The sequence below is a fragment of the Erithacus rubecula genome, assembly GCF_903797595.1.
Source record: "Erithacus rubecula genome assembly, chromosome: 4".
Taxonomy (NCBI): Eukaryota; Metazoa; Chordata; class Aves; order Passeriformes; family Muscicapidae; genus Erithacus; species Erithacus rubecula.
The window spans coordinates 38,387,034-38,405,000 of NC_136686.1; the positions used below are offsets into that span (position 1 = coordinate 38,387,034).

At 35.6% G+C, this 17,967-nt stretch overlaps 1 protein-coding gene across 3 annotated transcripts in view; it reads right to left on the minus strand.

Moving 5' to 3' along the window:
- MON2 (MON2 homolog, regulator of endosome-to-Golgi trafficking) overlaps positions 1-17,967 on the minus strand; it is a 62,444-nt gene that overhangs the window by 17,064 nt on the left and 27,413 nt on the right. For all 3 annotated transcript variants that reach the window (XM_079303556.1, XM_079303558.1, XM_079303557.1), the window contains exons 12-26: positions 17,205-17,434; positions 16,076-16,157; positions 15,214-15,395; positions 13,739-13,851; positions 12,574-12,678; positions 12,245-12,325; positions 12,084-12,157; positions 11,915-12,005; positions 10,773-10,874; positions 8,503-8,613; positions 7,659-7,834; positions 4,460-4,622; positions 3,678-3,971; positions 2,720-2,918; positions 1,044-1,669 (exon numbers count right to left, since the gene is read on the minus strand). In XM_079303556.1, coding sequence (XP_079159682.1) covers positions 1,044-1,669; positions 2,720-2,918; positions 3,678-3,971; positions 4,460-4,622; positions 7,659-7,834; positions 8,503-8,613; positions 10,773-10,874; positions 11,915-12,005; positions 12,084-12,157; positions 12,245-12,325; positions 12,574-12,678; positions 13,739-13,851; positions 15,214-15,395; positions 16,076-16,157; positions 17,205-17,434 — 2,629 coding nt within the window. The remainder of the gene's footprint in view (positions 1-1,043; positions 1,670-2,719; positions 2,919-3,677; positions 3,972-4,459; positions 4,623-7,658; positions 7,835-8,502; positions 8,614-10,772; positions 10,875-11,914; positions 12,006-12,083; positions 12,158-12,244; positions 12,326-12,573; positions 12,679-13,738; positions 13,852-15,213; positions 15,396-16,075; positions 16,158-17,204; positions 17,435-17,967) is intronic.

A 17,967-nucleotide genomic window follows, 5' to 3' on the forward strand; every position in this document is an offset into this window, starting at 1 on the left:
GGCTGCAATATAATGATTCTACCTTGCTTGTTTATGTTTGAGATTAATCAGCATACACTAAGCAAGAGAGAAAACAAGACACTGAATTGATGTTCATTTGGCAGCCACCATGTGTTCTATGAGCTAAATGGAGCAGGATCCTGACAGCAGCAGGGGGGATATGTGGCCACATAGTTAAGCAATGTAGTCATAACATGAAAACCTAAAGGGAACGAAGTCAGGTCACGTGGATATTTTAATTCTGGCATTTCCCAAGTAAGGCTGTGGGCTTTTTTTTTTTTTTGGAAGGGGTGTTTTTTTTAAAGTAGTGCTTAATATAAATGCATGATTTCACCATTATCAACTCTGCTTTTTTTGAACATATAAGTTTTGTGAATGAGCACTTAATCTTGCAAGGAGACACTTCACAACCTCAAAAAAAAAAAAGAAGCAAGCAGTACTATTTCCTTCTTTTGGCTTTCAGAGAAAGGGCACCCTCATTTGTTTATAGATTCATTTGCATGAAGGGTGCTCTTTGAGAAAGAGTTCTATAGTAAAAATTTCTTAAGCAGAGATGCAGCGTTTTCCTTAAATAACTGATTAATAAGAGGCAAGAATGTAGGTAATCTGCCAGAGAGCCTCCTATATTTTATGCTTTGTGTAAACAGTAAGTTCTCATGATCACTATTCTTTCTAGACTGTTCATAGCAGCACCTAGACATCATAGAGAGCACTGTTTGTGGGACTGTTCCTCCATCTCCACATATCAGTATCAACATCAACAGTACTTCAATATTAGATGGACAAGTAAATGGCTACAAACACAGCACAACACTTAAGGTACTTCTGCAATCAAGCAAAAGCACATTTCTTAAAGACTACACCTCTCAATGCACAGCATCTATTTTGCAGCAGGAACAGAGATCTGATTATTATAATACAACACATTGTACAATCATAAATAATTTTTAAAATAATATTTAAATCACCAGATTATGGTTCTATAGAGAAGAAGTAGGACACACTGTAGTTTACCTTTCACACACTAGAAGTTACATTATTACCTTTTGTAAAACATCTAAAGCTGTAAGCACCGCTTCCTGTAAACTTGTCAAAACTGCTTCAGTGTAAGATGGAAGGATGAAAGGGGAAGCATCTGAACTGATTGGAACTGAAACAGCACCGTGCAAAATGACACCCAGCTTTTGGAGATCATCCATGCTGAAACCAGTTTTGATGTGTTGGTAAAGAGCTGGGAATATTTGAATTAAAGCTGTAAGAAAAGGCTGGCTGGGAATGAAAGTCAATTTATCACAAGTAACAGGAGGCCTTGTACTTTCTGATCCAATCCTATACCAGCTGTTCCAGGCTGCCCACCAAAGATTCAAATCTTCAATCTCATCTGTTATTACAGGAGGTTCAGATCCATTGTATCTTCCTATTCTTTCTCCTATAGAGTCAGTTCTCATGAATGATCTGCCAAGACTAGTGGCAGTTGTCCCTACCACCAAAGGTACAGAAACATTGATGGCAGGTGGTGTCTCAGGCTTCTCAGTGTCTCGAACAGGAGAAACAATTTGTAGGATCTCCTGGAAGCTTTTCAGAGCAGCCAAGGAAACTTCATTATTTTTGCTAAGTGCTGCTGACTGGATGTGATCGAGAAGAACATCCCAGGCTTGGGAAAAGTCTCCTATTTAAAAGAGAGAAGGGGAAAATAAAAAATCAATTTGGAACTTGTTACTTTAATACACAGAAATTTCAAGAGATTAGGTGACCACTCCAATGACTTTTGTATCAGTTCAACCACAACCTGAAAGAATGTGACAGAGAAACACATAAATATGAAAAATGAAACAATATACCAATGTTCATGCTAAATTTGCTAGCAAAAAAAAACAAATACCACATTCCATACCAGTATAATACATTTTCTTCATTCAGTATAGTGAAACAGATTTGTTCTTATACATACTAGATGCCTGTTGATTTCAAGAAGGGTTAAGCTCACAAAAGGAATTAAGGGTCAAAGCTATACACATGCAATGCCTTTATAATGAATTCATATTAAAATGCTCTGATAATTGTACTGTGGAAAGATTTCATTTGAGGCATTTTTCATTAAATTTAGCCTTAACTTCCAATTTTCTAAATTACTAATTATAGGGTTTGTATAATTAAAGTAGTTCTCATTTTTTTATTCAGTTTTAACTTATTTAATATTGCCTAAATTCTACCACATTTCTGCAAATGACCAATACACTTACTAGCTGTTAATATGTTGATACCTGTATCACAAATTACCAAAATTAAATACAATTTATATCCAATTAATATACATTAATTGTGTACTACAGGATGCTGATGGTAGATTAACCTAATGAGAACTTGCCAAGTACTGCATTCCCTTAGACAAAAGGAAAAGCATGTTCTGACAAGAACAAAGAATTATTGTTATTGGCCTACTATAATTTAAAGCTATTTAGCACCCAAAACTGGGACTGAATTGTGACTACTGAGAGGTAATCTCAAGTACTGTGATATAGAAGAGAAAATCTGTAGTTATGATTTTTGGCTCTGCAGAGCATGAATTATTAACTCCATAATTTTCATAACATTTGAGGTAACACAACAAAAAACATTTCTGAGCTAAGATTAAGATTCTTGCCTAGTACTTGAACTAAAAAGAACATACAAAAGCAGAAAGTTTATCATTGTGTCTTTTAATAACTATAAATTTTACCTAGAGGCTGCAGTAAGTATCTCCTGGTGTTAAAAATCCTTGCAACTCCAGCCAGTGTTAATACCCATGTCTCAGCCCACTGTTTCTCAGCTGTATCCCTTGAATGATGAATGAGAATGTTGCCTCCTCCTGATTCAATCTTCTCTTTGTCAGCTGTTGTAGAAGATTCTCGAACCCTATCCAACAGGTGAAATAAGACCTGTAATAGCCAGAAGAAAAAGAGGAAAAATGCAACCATTCAAACAACATAGATTCATAATAAACCAACAAAAACCAGTAATTCTTTCATTATCCTTTCTGTCACTGTGTCACCCTGAAAATTCCCTTGTTCTAAATAGTCTTGGCAGCAGCCAAGTTTAACAATCAGTCAAGTGATGGCCACTTGAGAAGGGCTGGAAATAGCTGGAAATACTCAAACCCACCAAAAACAGTGTCAGCACCAACAGAACAGTAAAACCAGTGGATCTCAGACATTGCACAGGTACAACAGGCAGGTTCAAATATAGCCTAAAGTTTCCATAAAGCACAACAAACATGACTGTGACTTAGAATGCAGCATCTGATAGATCCTCTCAAAAGATTCAAAACAGAATGCAAAGCAAGGCTCCATCTAATACCAGATCAGCCCAGTCACATGACTCTCAAACACCTCCATTTTTCCACAAAAGATGGTTTCATTCTTGTAGGAAGGAAACCATCTTTTTATCAAAATCCTGAGTAAAAATAAATAATTAGGATATTAACATTATGTTTGAGAGAAGGCTTTAAAGGCCAGAGAAGACAAAGTGTAAAAAACACTCCCAAAAACCAAGAGATCAGACTTCTGTCACCTTATGTTATCTTTAAAAAGTCTAATAAATTATCTAAGTGATAATGGTTACTAAATGGTAAATGGGTAATGCTTATTAAAATGTAAATGCTCTTTACAAAACCTTCAGAGGAAGCTTACACATCATACCTTCCATATTACTGTGTGCCATGTTGAATGTTGCAGTAAAGTTCCATGAGCACCAATAGTAGAAAACAATGTCTGCCCAGCACTCTTTCTAACTGCAGGTCGGGGATCCACACACAGCTCTCCAAGTTTGGCATACAGGCATAACCAAAGACAGTCAAATGGTGATGCAGGATGAAAAGGTCTGTTCAGCATCACTCCCTTTTCTTCTGCCTGTTTCTGCAACACTGCTTCTTCTTTGTTTAGCTCCTTTTCAATTACTTCACCTCTTTGGAAAAAATAATCTGAAATATTCCACTACAAAATAAATAAGACATATGTTGCTGTAAAATAAATAGGGTAATGCTTCTAATGATCATGAAATAAATTGACTCTTATTTTCACAAAGTATTTTGCGAAGTACATCAAGATATTAATTTCCCTGCATTGGAAAAAAAAGATCAGCACATAAATATTGCAGATCCAAAAATCACTCTTCTTTCTCTGCTTTTAGGTTCCCATTATAGGGGGCACAAAAATGTATTAAAAATAAGATACTGATTAACATGATTGCAACACAATACTATTTCATTTAGTAAGCCACAAATCATGGAGATTAAAGGTAAGATGTAGGCTCACTCAATTTACCTATGATTCCAAATAAGTGAATGGGAATTCAGTAAGAACCCAAAAAGCTAGGTTGTGGCTTTCATTTGTACAACTAACTACAGATAAGTTTTCATTTAAAAAAAAAGGCAAAAATGAAATGCAGAAGCAGCATCACTGTAGGTTAATAAAAAACTCACCAGCAAGCCAATTGAAGTTAAGCTAATATTTAGCTCTTGATTGTGAAGTCCAAAACTTCCTGCAACTTCAACAACTATCTGCAGACAAGTACATGGCATTGTAGGAAGGAAGTCAGTCACAACCAGCTGAAGACACTGGAACGCCGTTCGTATTAAGGACTCTCTTAAAAAAAAACAAAACACACACACGCTCATTTCACATTTCTTCAAGAGCATGGAAATATTTTGAATACCTCAAATATTAAATACAAAAATAAAAATGTCAAATTAATGTTTTTGAGAGAATTTGCACCATTTGCAACATTAAAATAGATTTTTAGAGATATAACTTTAAGTTGAAGCTTAAAATTCTGATGAAGTCATTTAGTCCATGTTAACTTCAACTCCACAGGTAGTCAAGACCTTCCAGTGGTCCTTAGCTAATTCTATATAGTGAAGTTCATTTCTTTGTTTTAGAGTTCTAAGATTTATTAGTTCAAATGTGTTAGCCAGAACATTAGAAAAAAGCCACAATGGACAAAACAAACAAACAAAAAAAAAAGCTTAAAGGTTAAAGTAATGGTAGTTTTACTTGCTTCAATACTACATCATATCAGACAAAAACTTTTAAAGATATCCACCATTAAATAGATTCTTAATAATTACTTGGCCTCCAGAATTAGATTCCTAACAAAAACATAAAAATATAGTACAGAAAAGGTCTGCAAGAAGGAGTTCTCAGAAGCAGCATTTACAACTAAAATTTTGTTTAGAGACAAAATGAAGGAATCAAAAAGAGTGGTGGAGTGTACATAACACAAAATAGGGAAGCTGCATTTAAATTTCACTGCAGGGTCTTTTCAATGTTTAATGTACAACAGAAATAATTTCAAAGCTTCATACAGAATAGTATGTAATACAAAAGCTTGGTGTCCTTCAGGATACATACACTGAGAAAATGTTTCAGACTATAGATATGCCAGTTACCTATACCAGAATTACGAATGAATTTTTTTTTTAATTAATCCAACATCAAAATCAGAGGTGGGTCACTTCCACTGTATTGTAACAGCCAACAGAATATAGATACCAGAGGAATACACAAGAAACTTCACATGGACAGTAATGCTATAACTAGTAATTCTCTAATATGATGAATACTGCAGAGAAACATCCATCCTACTACGTAAGATCAAAGTATTTATCAATGCTATACTGATGGAGGATAGAATCACACAATACTCTCTCTCATCATCATTACTCCTATATGAGTCTATAAAGTGAAACAGTCCCAAAACTGCTGCAGTTCCCCCTCCAGTACAAAGTTTCAGAGATATGTGACCTTCAAGGACTTTAAGAGAAAAAGGCAGGAAATCAAAGTATTGTTCCACTACTCATTTGGAAGTGCTGAGTTAATGGGAAAGTAACCCATCTTTCTAAACTTCAAATGCAAAGCTACAAGAATAAATTCAGATCAGTTTTTCCCAATGAAGGTCTCACACTACTATGTGTCTGAAGAAAGGTTTTAAAGTCCTTCATGCAAACTGCAAACCAGCTATACAACTCCTCAAATTGTGGAACTGTCCTTGGTGTTACAGGTGATCATAAAAAGGTAACTATGAATAGAAGAAACTTAAGCTTAGTCAGAAATCTTAAGATTGTACAGGGCTTTATCTATACTTAAAATAAACAAAGGCTTTCCACTGAAAAAGTCTTCAAAGCCAGGCTTCCTTTTATTTGGCAGGCTAGTATTGTACAATCCAGAAGTGACCCAAGTATGGTTTTTGGCCATCAAATCAGCATTTTCTGTGTTTATAAAAGCCTGTAAAGAAGTTCTCCAGGAAGGTAAATGGATTTCTATCCTGCAATCCAGATGCTCACTGATCATAGGGAAGACACTTGTGAAGAAAGTCTTGTGGTCAGTAAGTTAATATTTGAAGTATGATAGTATCTGCACCTTGTGCTCACAGCTAAGAAGTTAAGTTCTTTCTCAAGGAAAAGAAGGCATGATTGATTTTTTCCTATTGTACTTAATTGAATGTGGACAAACAGTGCTATGTAGTTGAAGCAGATTATTCCATATGCTTTGAAGGAGGAGATTAAGATATAACACAAGATGTTAGTAACATCTTGAGATATCAAGACAGTGAGATACAGGTTTGAGATTTAATGGGATCTGAAGACTGTCCTAAGAAGGAATTTATAGTGGTTCTCATCCTTCACTAACAACAGTGAAAATCAAAAGGCATGCAGGAACACATTGCATCAAGTGTGGAAACAACAACTACCAAAGGAAGCTTAATTACAAAAAAGAGGATGGTAACAAACAAGAATACCAAATTCCTTGGGCATTTTGGTAGGTACTATTGCAGTGCAAACAATACTGGTCCAAGTGCAAAATCCTTCAAGTATTTGAAGGGGCTTTAGGTTTTTGTATGACCAGAACACTAAAGATAAGGTGGGACAAAAGGAGAGATATGCCAAGGAAAATTCTACTAATGCTGGAGTTATAAGATGACCTATCCTGCTGCTAGTCTTGACTAGCATGTAAAAAACAATAAATATGGTCTGAGTGTGTGGGTATAATTCTTGGCGCTTACAGTGGCAAAGGCAGATGTTCAATTCATTGTTCATTTCATAAATACATCTCTTACTTTGCCTTGTGGGCAGAGAACAAGCCCACCTCTGCTGGCAACAGAGTCAATTGTGTAAGTCACGGGATTCACCCACAGCCAGTAAACAATCTTCCATCCTTCTGCTACCAGCAACCACTTAGGTAGGATGGCTTCAAGAAAAAGAGAGAGTGATCAGAAGAAAACACACACTGGAGACTACTGGAAGATTTAAGAAGAAAAAGAAACAACAGATAAACAGAGCAGCAGCTGATTCACACAGAAGTACTGGCAAACACCAGAGATGTGTCCACCAGATGATCAAGATGAAATGAAAAGGCACACTGAGTAGTCCTCAGTGTATACTGCATGCTGACTACAGGAGAACGTAGAGAATTATTATTCTGGACTTTTGGAAGATTAATCCAGTAAAATAAAGTGCACTTCAGGAAGAATTAAAAAGTGTATTTTTCTTGAGTAAAATCTTTCACAAGCCAAATATTACAATGAAACTAAGATTACTAAAGTGGCTAATAAAGTATGAAAGTATAAGCAGAATTTTTTCTACTTATCTTACATGAGTTTAAAATTTTATTTCCACCACTTACCCCTGATCACTTTGGATTGCCCCCATGACTCCAAGCACCAATGGCCAACCAGGTCCTAAGCTGTCACCCTGACTCTGTAAAATCTGTAGTACACATTCCAACTGCTTGATTCTGATATCAGGATGACTAATGTTTGACAGCTCCTTTAGTGGATTCAATAAAAGCAACTGCAGTCTCTAAAAGTAAACAGTAAAGCATATTAAGAATGCTAACATTTAACTGATTCTTAACTAGTTTTATGTGAAACTGAAAACATACAGTACAAATTAAAGATTCATTGAATTAATTCAGTAGCTCACTCACTAAATATTCAAATTCAGACCACAAAGGCTCTTTGCAGAAAATCTACCTTCCTGACCCCTGCTCTCCAGGTTCCTCAGGAAGCAGCTACAAATGCTGCTACGGTTGCATAAAAAGTGTCATGCAACTTTACACTCACTCAGCAGGGCCACACTTAGCTTCCTGCACAAGAGACCTTGGAAAAATATCCAGTGAGTCTCAGTAGAAATATTAGAATGCTTTATTAATCATGGATTGAACAGCTGTAATTTAGGAGCTTAGGCAACACCTTTTTTACCTACCACAGAATCACATATATACTTCTAAACATTCTGGAACTGTTTTGCACTCATGAGAGTGACTCATAATTTGTTCAAATAAATGGACATAATATGCAAGCATCACTCTTAGGCATTCTAAAAATGAAAGAGGATAGTTTATTAGAATGTATGTGGTGGTTCACAATAGTTACATCTGACTTTTACAGCTACAGACTTTATATACTCATTAGTAAAGTTGTTTTATGAATGAAGGAGGAAAGCATCTGCTTTTAAATTTACTTTACCTGATTCTGAGATAATGGAGGATCATGTCTGAATGTCAGTCCTGCTTTAATGAGAGAAGTTAAAGCTTCTGCTCCCCATTCTCTCATTCTGGAGTTGGGATGCTGACAGACCTGAAAACACAGCAATGTTTTGTTTAAAGTAATTTCTATTTAACCAACATATATAATGCATTAAAAGCTGGTATTTTAATTATACTAGAATGTATATATGAAAGTATAAGAATAGTACAATAAATCTCTAAAGGATAAAATTTGGCTTCACAGTAAAACAAGAAATTTATCTTTTGGATAGACATACCTTCTGAACAAGGAAGCAATAGGAAGCAGTGAAAGACAGAAGGAAACAATGAAAATTACATATATATATAATTTAAGTAAATAATTTTTTCAAAATTACTAAACTAACTGCTAATTCTAATAATGATTGATTAAAAAGCACCAAACAACCCTTCAATAAATGCCCAAGACTCTCAAGTTTAAATTAAGCAACAAAATTGGAAGTTTCACACACTGCTTAACATAATCAAGTGAGGAACAGGATAGCAGGCAACAGAGTCTTCTATACTCACAAATACAAAAACTAACTACATATTGAAGATAAATCTCACTCCATTTTAAAAACCTCACAAAGAAATAGCAAGCATCTCTCAACTTGAGCTTCAAATGCATGGCTTCGTTTCTGTTTGTCTCTAAATTCTCTAAACCTAACAACTTTGCTAATTGCTTTTTTTAGAATACAAAAATTAAAAACATTGTGCATATTCATGTCTTAGATAGCTAATACGAACTGTGCTACAACTAATACATTACTCTCAAACTAATATGGGAAGTGTACAGTTTCATTGACTGCTACATAATTACTCCCACCCACCTTCCAGCCCTAGCTCTGATGGTGTGAGTCAAGTCCAAGGCAGTGTCATAAAGAAGGTTGATGCCTTTTATTGGTGGACCATTCTCTTATCAACCATTAGCCAAACAGAAAAGGAGAACAATACAGAAGTGCCAGCTTTATGTTTAAAAATGCAGACAAGAAATACCCACAGTCCCAATTTACTAATATTTTAAACTATATAAACTTATATAAATAAAAGAGAGAATTTAAAACTATATAACTTATATAAATAAAAGAGAGAATTTAAGTACATCATGCTCTGATTCTGTCCATATAACCAGTTCCAGAACCAGGGAACAAGCTACTCCCTCAGGTTGTGTTTAATTGAATTGATGTTTCCTCCTTCCCTATTGTACCTAAACAACTTAGGTTTAAAAGAAAGTAAGGCAGTACTTTGAAAGAAAATGAAAGACTGTATTTCCTACAAAACAGTGCCAGACTATCCACAATGCATTGGTAACAGACTGCTCCCTAGATGAAAACAGTTTCAAGATGTGGATACTGAATTTTATTGTCTTGTAGGGCAAAAAATAAAGAAAGGAAAGACATGTCTATGCTTTAAGTTTTTAAACCTAGAAGTATCAAATTTTTTTCTCCTAGATAAAGCAATAGGTGGCTTCCATAAATAGACCAATGGCCAATCCTTGATATGTTGGTTGAAACAATGCTAAGAAAGTGTCTGATACATTCTGAATTATGAGGAAGAAAAGCCTTCTCCTTTACCCATCCTAAAACAAACACTGCTCTTGCATTTTATTCTCCTTCATACTTGTGTGGAGAATTGAAACCACAGTCACATTCAATCACATATTTTTAGTTTTCAGTTCCAAATGTATTTTTTTCCTTGCTAAAATATACTTTTTGTGTTGAAAAGAAATTGCAATAGGATTACATTTTTATGTTTGAAGAGTATTCCTCTTCAAGAAAGCATTCTGAAGTTAGCTTAAATATTAAACAAACAACCCTTTCTTAGTAAATCTCCTGGCTTCAATTCTAGGAAGATTCTATTCTTAAATCTTCCTTTATATTTGTACTATGTGAAACAGTAAAATATGTTTGCACTACCTTAATTAGAACAAATATATGAATTATAATAACTTGATCTTTCTAAACAGTGCTGTGCCAAAAACATATAAAGACTGATGGCACCATAAAGACAAAGTCATCAAGACATATTAAAATATTGTAATTCAAATATATAAATTAACTTCTAAATTCAAACCATAATGCATTTGAGTTGCAACAATAAAGTGCCTAACCAAAGTATATAATTACAATTTAGAATTTTTTTTTAAATTACACATTAAAAACATGTTTCCACAAGATCTTCATTAATACAAACTAAATTCTAGTACAAGTGATAAAAGCCATTAGTTACCTCCAGAAGATGACCGGTCAGAGGTCTCCAAAGAATCTCAATCCTGCGCATGTTCACTAGTCCCGTTTCCAGTAATTTAGCAACAGCGAAAAGTGACGGTTCCTTGATAAAATGGAACACATGCTGTGAGGTTACCGCGACAAGCGCCGTGCCGCAGGCGGCCACACGGGGGCAGCAGCCCGACTGAAACCAGCTCTGCGGCGCTGCGGAAACGCGCCTGCGCTCTGCCCTCCATCCAAGCAGCTAGAAAAACAGCCTGCTCTCCACCGCAACTTTCCAACTTAAAATTGTATGTGAAACAATCTGGAATGGTTCATTTCATAATATCCTAATTCTTCATCTTCAAATATATCTGCAAATACTGGCGATAAGCTTCAATTTTGCTTTTTTAAAGATCAACATATAGTCAAAATGACTGTTGCACTGAAATCATTATCACTTCCCATTTCTGCTGATTTCTTACTCTAATTTTCAACTGATTTTAAAGACGAACTTTGCTTATTAAATTCATTCTCTGCTTCTCTAATAGCAAAATATTATAAAATGTGTTCTCTGCCTTCGTTATCTCTAGTGCAACAGATTAAGGACAAACTTCCAGAAACTCTCCTCTGGGATAAGGTTATGACTAGGAGAGTATATATTCAATCTTACCAAATGACAGGGTCTTCAACCTTTTTGAGCTAAAGGTTGTTTACTGAAGCTGACACGAATACTAACTATGGTTTTCCCAAGTAAATATGACTTACCAGGTTTTCAAATACCTATTGTCAGACTTTCTCTGAAGTACATTGTAAGAGAAAATTGAATTGAAAATTAGCACCCCACAGAACATACCGTGCTACTCAGCATCCCTAACCTCTGAAATTACGCCTTTTAAATGTTCCATCCACCCACAATCTTATTAATGGAAACACATAACATTCCTTAACTAAAAAGCACAAGAGCACAGTGAGGATGTTCAGAGAATCTAGTAACTATGAACCATTAAAATCAAGACATTCTCTGGGTCATATTTTATTTTTTAATCTAGAGCATCAAAAGTATTACTGCTTTTAGTATTAGAAATAGTTAGCTTAAAGGATAAATGTATAGGTCTTCTGCCTCTTTCATAAAAACATCTAAAAAAATAACTCTTTTTATACCTTATTGTTTCCATAGGCCATATCCATGGCTTCCAGAGACAAGGAGCAAAGGGCATTTATTAAGTGATGTAAAGACACATCGTCAAGGTACCTGAAAAATAACTGCTATCAAAACACAGTCAAGTTTGATATACACATACTATTTTAGTTACAAGAAAAGGTTTCTTACTGTGAGTTTTCAAAAAGCTTTGAAATCATGCTGGATATAGATGGCAGATCAGTCATAACTGCTGTAGTCAGAACCTTGAAAAAAAACCAGAAATATGTCTTACAGATTGATTGTTTTTCAGTTAATGATTATATAGCATTTTCTGTTACAATCATGCTTACTGTGCTTGGCCCTTCCACAGCTCTTCCAGGTTTTAATGCACCCCCAACACTAGGCTTCAGTCCCAGAATCCACACAAGATGCTGAAAAATACAAAAGGATCATTTTCAGGCAGAGAAGAAATCAGCACTGTACTCAAGTGAGCCACCAACTTTCCAGCCAAACAGAACTCAAAAGAAATGCTGCAGTAGTTATTCAAGGCAATTCACAGTACTCCTTGAGAAAACTCAAAGATTCTTCTATTGCTCACTGAGCAACTGAAAACCAAATTATAGCAAAACACTAAGGCATAACAGCAAGGCATAAATATTTCCTGTGAGGGAAATATTACCTGAAGGGTAGCCAGGACAAGTTGCCATGATGTACCAAGAACAGCTCCATGGAAATGAGCCAAGTTGAGTAATGTCCTCATACACTGGATATTTTTTGATGTCAGCTACAGGAAAAAAAAAACAATAACCAGCCATCCAATTTTTATCACTCCACAACAACAGTGTTTCTAGCAAACTTCCAATTTTTAGTGAAGTGCCTTAAAATTGCATTTTGTTTGCACTAGTGAAATGTATTTTTTCAGAGTAGTTCAGTTTCTCTCCTCCTTCTCTCAGGCTTATCTTGGTGAGACTGAATATGAGTACTTGCGTGCTGCGACCAGCTCTGAGGTCCCCAACACTGGGAGGACTTCCATCTGCTGGAGGGCCTCCAAGGTGTTTAGAGGTGGGGGAACACCTCTCCTATGAGGAAAGGCTAAGAGAATCAGGATTGTTCAGCCTGGAAAAATGAAGGCTTAGGGATGACCTAATTGCAGCCTTCCAGCACCTGAAGGGAACTTCAGGAAAACAGGGCAATACTTTTTACAAGAGCACCTAGTTATAGGACAAGAGGGAATGGATTGAAATTGAAAGAGAACAGGTTTCAGTATTAGGAAAGAAATCTTTACTGTGAGGCTGGTGAGGCAGTGGAACAGCTGCCCAGGGAAGAAGTGAATGTCTCATCCCCAGCACTATTCAAGGCCAGGTTGGATGGGGCTCTGAGCAAGCTGGTCTAGCAGAAGCTAGCACATGGCCAGTGGGCTGGAATGAGATTTATCTTTAAGGCTTTCCATCCCAAACCATTCTGTAATCCTATGATTTGACCACTTCCTTCTCCTCCAAGTTTCACATTAGTATCAGACAGAAGTTCAAGTACTCTAGCTTAATTGCATCATCCCCACAAAACCAGCCATCACACATGGGCACATAACACAGCTGAAATCTACAGTATTCCAAATGAAATGGATAAGACCTACTGAGCTGAAAGTCAGAAAAAGCAAGAATAAGACTCCTTTGCTATTAAAAAACTTTACTGTCCAGGGCTGTTCCAAATCAAAGTCTTAGGACAAGAGTTCAGCTGACCATTATTTGTAAGAATAGTGTGTATCTGTAGCCTGGTTTTAAGATATGTGTAGATGCAGGAAGAAGTAGTTAAGTAAAGTAAGATCACTTACAAATTGTACTTACCATAACTGTTCCCTGTGGCTGAAGAGCTAAGGGTTGCCCAACTGCTACAACTTGCTGGTGAGACTCACTTGAAGGACTAATCATTTGAACATTCTGTCCCTGAATGGAATATGCTGGAGGAAAATTGAGAAGAGAAGGAAAAAAAATCTAAATTTAAAATCCAGTACTTACTTACAGTAAGAACCACCTTGTGGGAAACAGATTCCAGAAATTTTTTTTACAGTTGTTTAGCTTTAACACACCTCACTTTGAGACTTTTAGTTATATTTAGATTACAGTCTCATTGCCCTACAGAGTTAAAGATTGAACAATTATTCCCTCTTTCTAACTATTAGACAATGCTTGCAATACATTTAAATATTTTATGTCAAGACTGAAATATTTATGATTAAAATATGAGTATTAGACTATCAACTCAGCTTTTGGTAGCAATTGTGTATAAATAGTATCACTGTGTGCTACCATTGCACCATTCATCAGAAAATGATGGTGTCATCGATGCCATATGATGATATTTTTTCAATATGGGACTTCAGGACACCCATTTTATAACTCACTTGGAAAAAGAGGAGCAACCAATACAAAATAACTGTGGTTCCCTGCTTTATTTCTATAGATATCTGTGTAGTTCAGTAATGTATACTTCTTCACAGATTTACAATCCATCAATACACTTAGCTGGTACACTGAACTGAAGTAAGGGTGCTGGGCCTTGTTCACACAGTAAGATATTTTTATTTTAAAAGCTCTAATGATAGATTCATCTGTATAGTCTTCAAGTAGCTGCTTTTCTTATTAAGTAGTAATTCACTTTCAAAGATAGAAACAGAGTACATCCTAAACCAGCATATATTATGAATTACATAAGATGTGGGACACATCAATTTAGCTTTCTGTAGGCTGAACAGAGCCCAGAACTTAGATCTTCCACTTATGCATAAGTATTACCAATTGTTATTACCAATTACCAATTTTCTACAATTGTAGAAAAAACTGTAGTACATCACAAATGTTCTAGCCAAAGCTTTAGAATCCAAGTTGCCCAGAGTCCTTTTCAGATTTTTAATTGTCTTAATTACATATTCTTGCAGGTCTTTACAATGGTAGACAGATCCCCTTAAAATTTCAACTTCTGACATATGTGACTCATCCAAAAAATTTTAGGTTGATCAGAATGATAGTCAGCAAATGCTGCAAGACTAACAAGTTCTGGAAAGCAGGTGACCTAGGTGCTGTCTAAGGATTCTAACTTATTTTAATATAGCCAATTATTAAAATTGGCTATATATATATATATATATATATATATATATATGTGTGTGTGTATATATATATATATATATATATATATTTATATTTATATTTGGATATAATAAAATATCCAAAGCTGCGTGTCTTTGGAACCACATCCTGAAAAAATTTGGGTTTAGAGGACAATACAAAGAAATGCAATTAAGAAAAATGCATATATTTACATTTGCTGGACAGAGCTGCAGTTGTGCTGTTTAATACAGTAAGGGCATAGTGAGGAGGCAAGGATCCTTTGCAAATGGCAGTGATAAAGGCATCTCTTGATGTTACAAGACCCAATCTTCCACAAAGTGCAGCCATGGTCAATTCTGCTTTTAGAATATTTTCAGTGGCAGCTTCATCAGTGCTGAAAGAGCACACATTGTTCATCAAGAATTAATACAGGCAGATAACCAAAACTGAAAGCCATAAGAACATACTTTAAACCCATTAAGACTATAAATATTGAAGAACAAGCATAACTAATCAACAAAATTCTACAGAGCCACTTCCTACAAAATTGGACTTTATTTCTCAGTGACTTGGTAAATGAGACTACGAGAAGATATTTGAAACTAATTTCAGAAAATGGTGTTTGATTACAGAAAGCTCTTTGAAGGAGTAAATTAATTTACCACAGGCATTTCCTATAAAAAGCTTTTCCACTTTAAAGATTAGACAGTACTAACAAGTACCAAGACATTACTTAGTCCCTTACTTGCAGTAATCAGGACATGGAATCACTTCAATATGTTGAAACATGCAAGCAAAGTAAAAAGAAATAAAGATAATTTAAATGGGTGTAAATGCAACCCTTTGAAAGTGTAATTAATTGTTCTGTATTGAAATACATCAAAAGTTGATGATGGACTTCTGGAGACTTCTGTGCCATTTACTCATTCAGTCTAAGCCACAAACCTGACTGCTCAGGTGCCATGAACAGCACTTATGTTGAAAATTGTCAATTCGACAGCTATCAAAAGTCAGTTCCAAATACAGCTTGGAATATCAACTTAGAAAAATAAGGGGAAATGAAAGACCAGATACCTTGCATCAAGAAGGAGGGATAGAGCAGCCAGAAGACCACACCAACAAGCATTCACCATTTCTTCCCAGACAGCTCTGTTAACTTAAAAGAAATACATAAACTTGTTTATAGCAGAAACACAGTAGTTCCCTTAATAATTTTCAATTGTATCACAGAAAAATGCTTGCTACTGCGTCTTCTGAAATGTTTTTATTTATAGAGATAAATATATGGGCATACAGAAACACCAGTATTATTTAAACAACTTGCATTTAAAGTAACATCTCTGAGGTAAAAAAAAGTCACCAGGCAATGCTTTTGCTAAATAGCATAAAAAACCCATTGAAATCCAACTTACCACAGTATATATAACCATTTTTGATCTTTATAAAAATAAACATTCAGAAGTACAAAAATATGGGACAAGAAACTCACTGAAATTTTGTAGTGAAGTAAAAATCCTCTCCTGCGGTATCTATAATTTGTTTCTTTCATTCAATAGGGAAGAAAAAGACACTGGTCCAGCAAAGGGGTGTCTGCCCAGCCCACTGCACAGCTGCCTCTCTCGGGCTCCGCAGCACCACGGAGAGCTCCCCGCTCCCGGGGCCGCGCCGCACACAGCCTCTGCTCCCCGCCCTCCTCCAGCAGCCACGGCTCAAATTCAGCCTTGGCTTCCTGGGGCACCAGCCAAACCCACTGCGCAAACACAAGTCTTTCTGTACAGACCCCTATGTATGTAGAGCCCAGACTCATCATATGTTCCACACAGACAATCCTCACTTCACAGCAGTTCTGCTTTTAAAGAAGTCCTGCTCTATATACTGCAATCTCACTAAGAATTTTTCCCTTAACACATGATTTTATCTTGTTACTAGAAATACGTTTGTCTTTTAACATGGTCATAACTCCATTTCTGCCATTCAGTCTCTTGTGACCTTAGAACTCAGTATTAAACCAAAAGCAGAACACCATGTCAAGTATTTTTTTAAATGGAACTGCTGTTCCATTAAAAAAAAAATCAAATACGCTTCATTGAAAGTTTTCTATGTAAGAAATAAACAATAAATATAAGCCAAAAAAGCATGAAACTTTAAAATCTGCTTTCCATAAACCTGTTGTATTTCATAGAGTGTTTGCATTTTCAAATACCTAGTTCTTTCTCCGATTGGTCAGAAACAGACTGCAAATCTTGCTCTGAAGACTGTGCTGGTAATGAAGTTGCCTCTGTTGAGATTGGAATGACAGTTTCTGCCTCTCCCAACTCTCCTTCAATCATGGTAGTGATACCACGGACAAGATCCAGCAAACAGTGAAATGCCACTGACATTGCATAGCCTTCAGGAATTGTAGGTGGCTCGACTTTGTCCAGCATCTCCAAACTAAAAAATTGAAAACATGACAATTGTGTAGCAATACCACTGTTTTAAAAACAATAAAAAACAAGATTCCAAATTAATGCTAAGTATAAATGGGTCCCAAATACAATCTTTCAAGATTTATTGCAACTCAAGAAAAACACCTTTAAGTAATTAAGTAAAAGAGTAAATGAATCACTAAATACAACAGCAACCAAAAAGGTACAAACCCTGAGTACAGATATGCAGAAAATATTTCTAAAAACTAACACATATAAGCAAGCATCATGAATAATTCTACGTGTATTATTATTTTACTTAGAACCACTGCAACAGAACTATACAGAAGAACACAAGTATCTAGGAAACAACAGAGAAAATACATCAGTAAGTCATGACAATGTGAATGTAGTTATAACAAACTGAGAACAAGTCAGTCATTCTATTATCAGAGTCCACATGACTAGAAAAGCCTGTCCATAGCTTGATATTACACAGCCAAATATTCATCACCTACATGCATACGTAAACAATGGAATTTACTTGTAAAAAAGGGA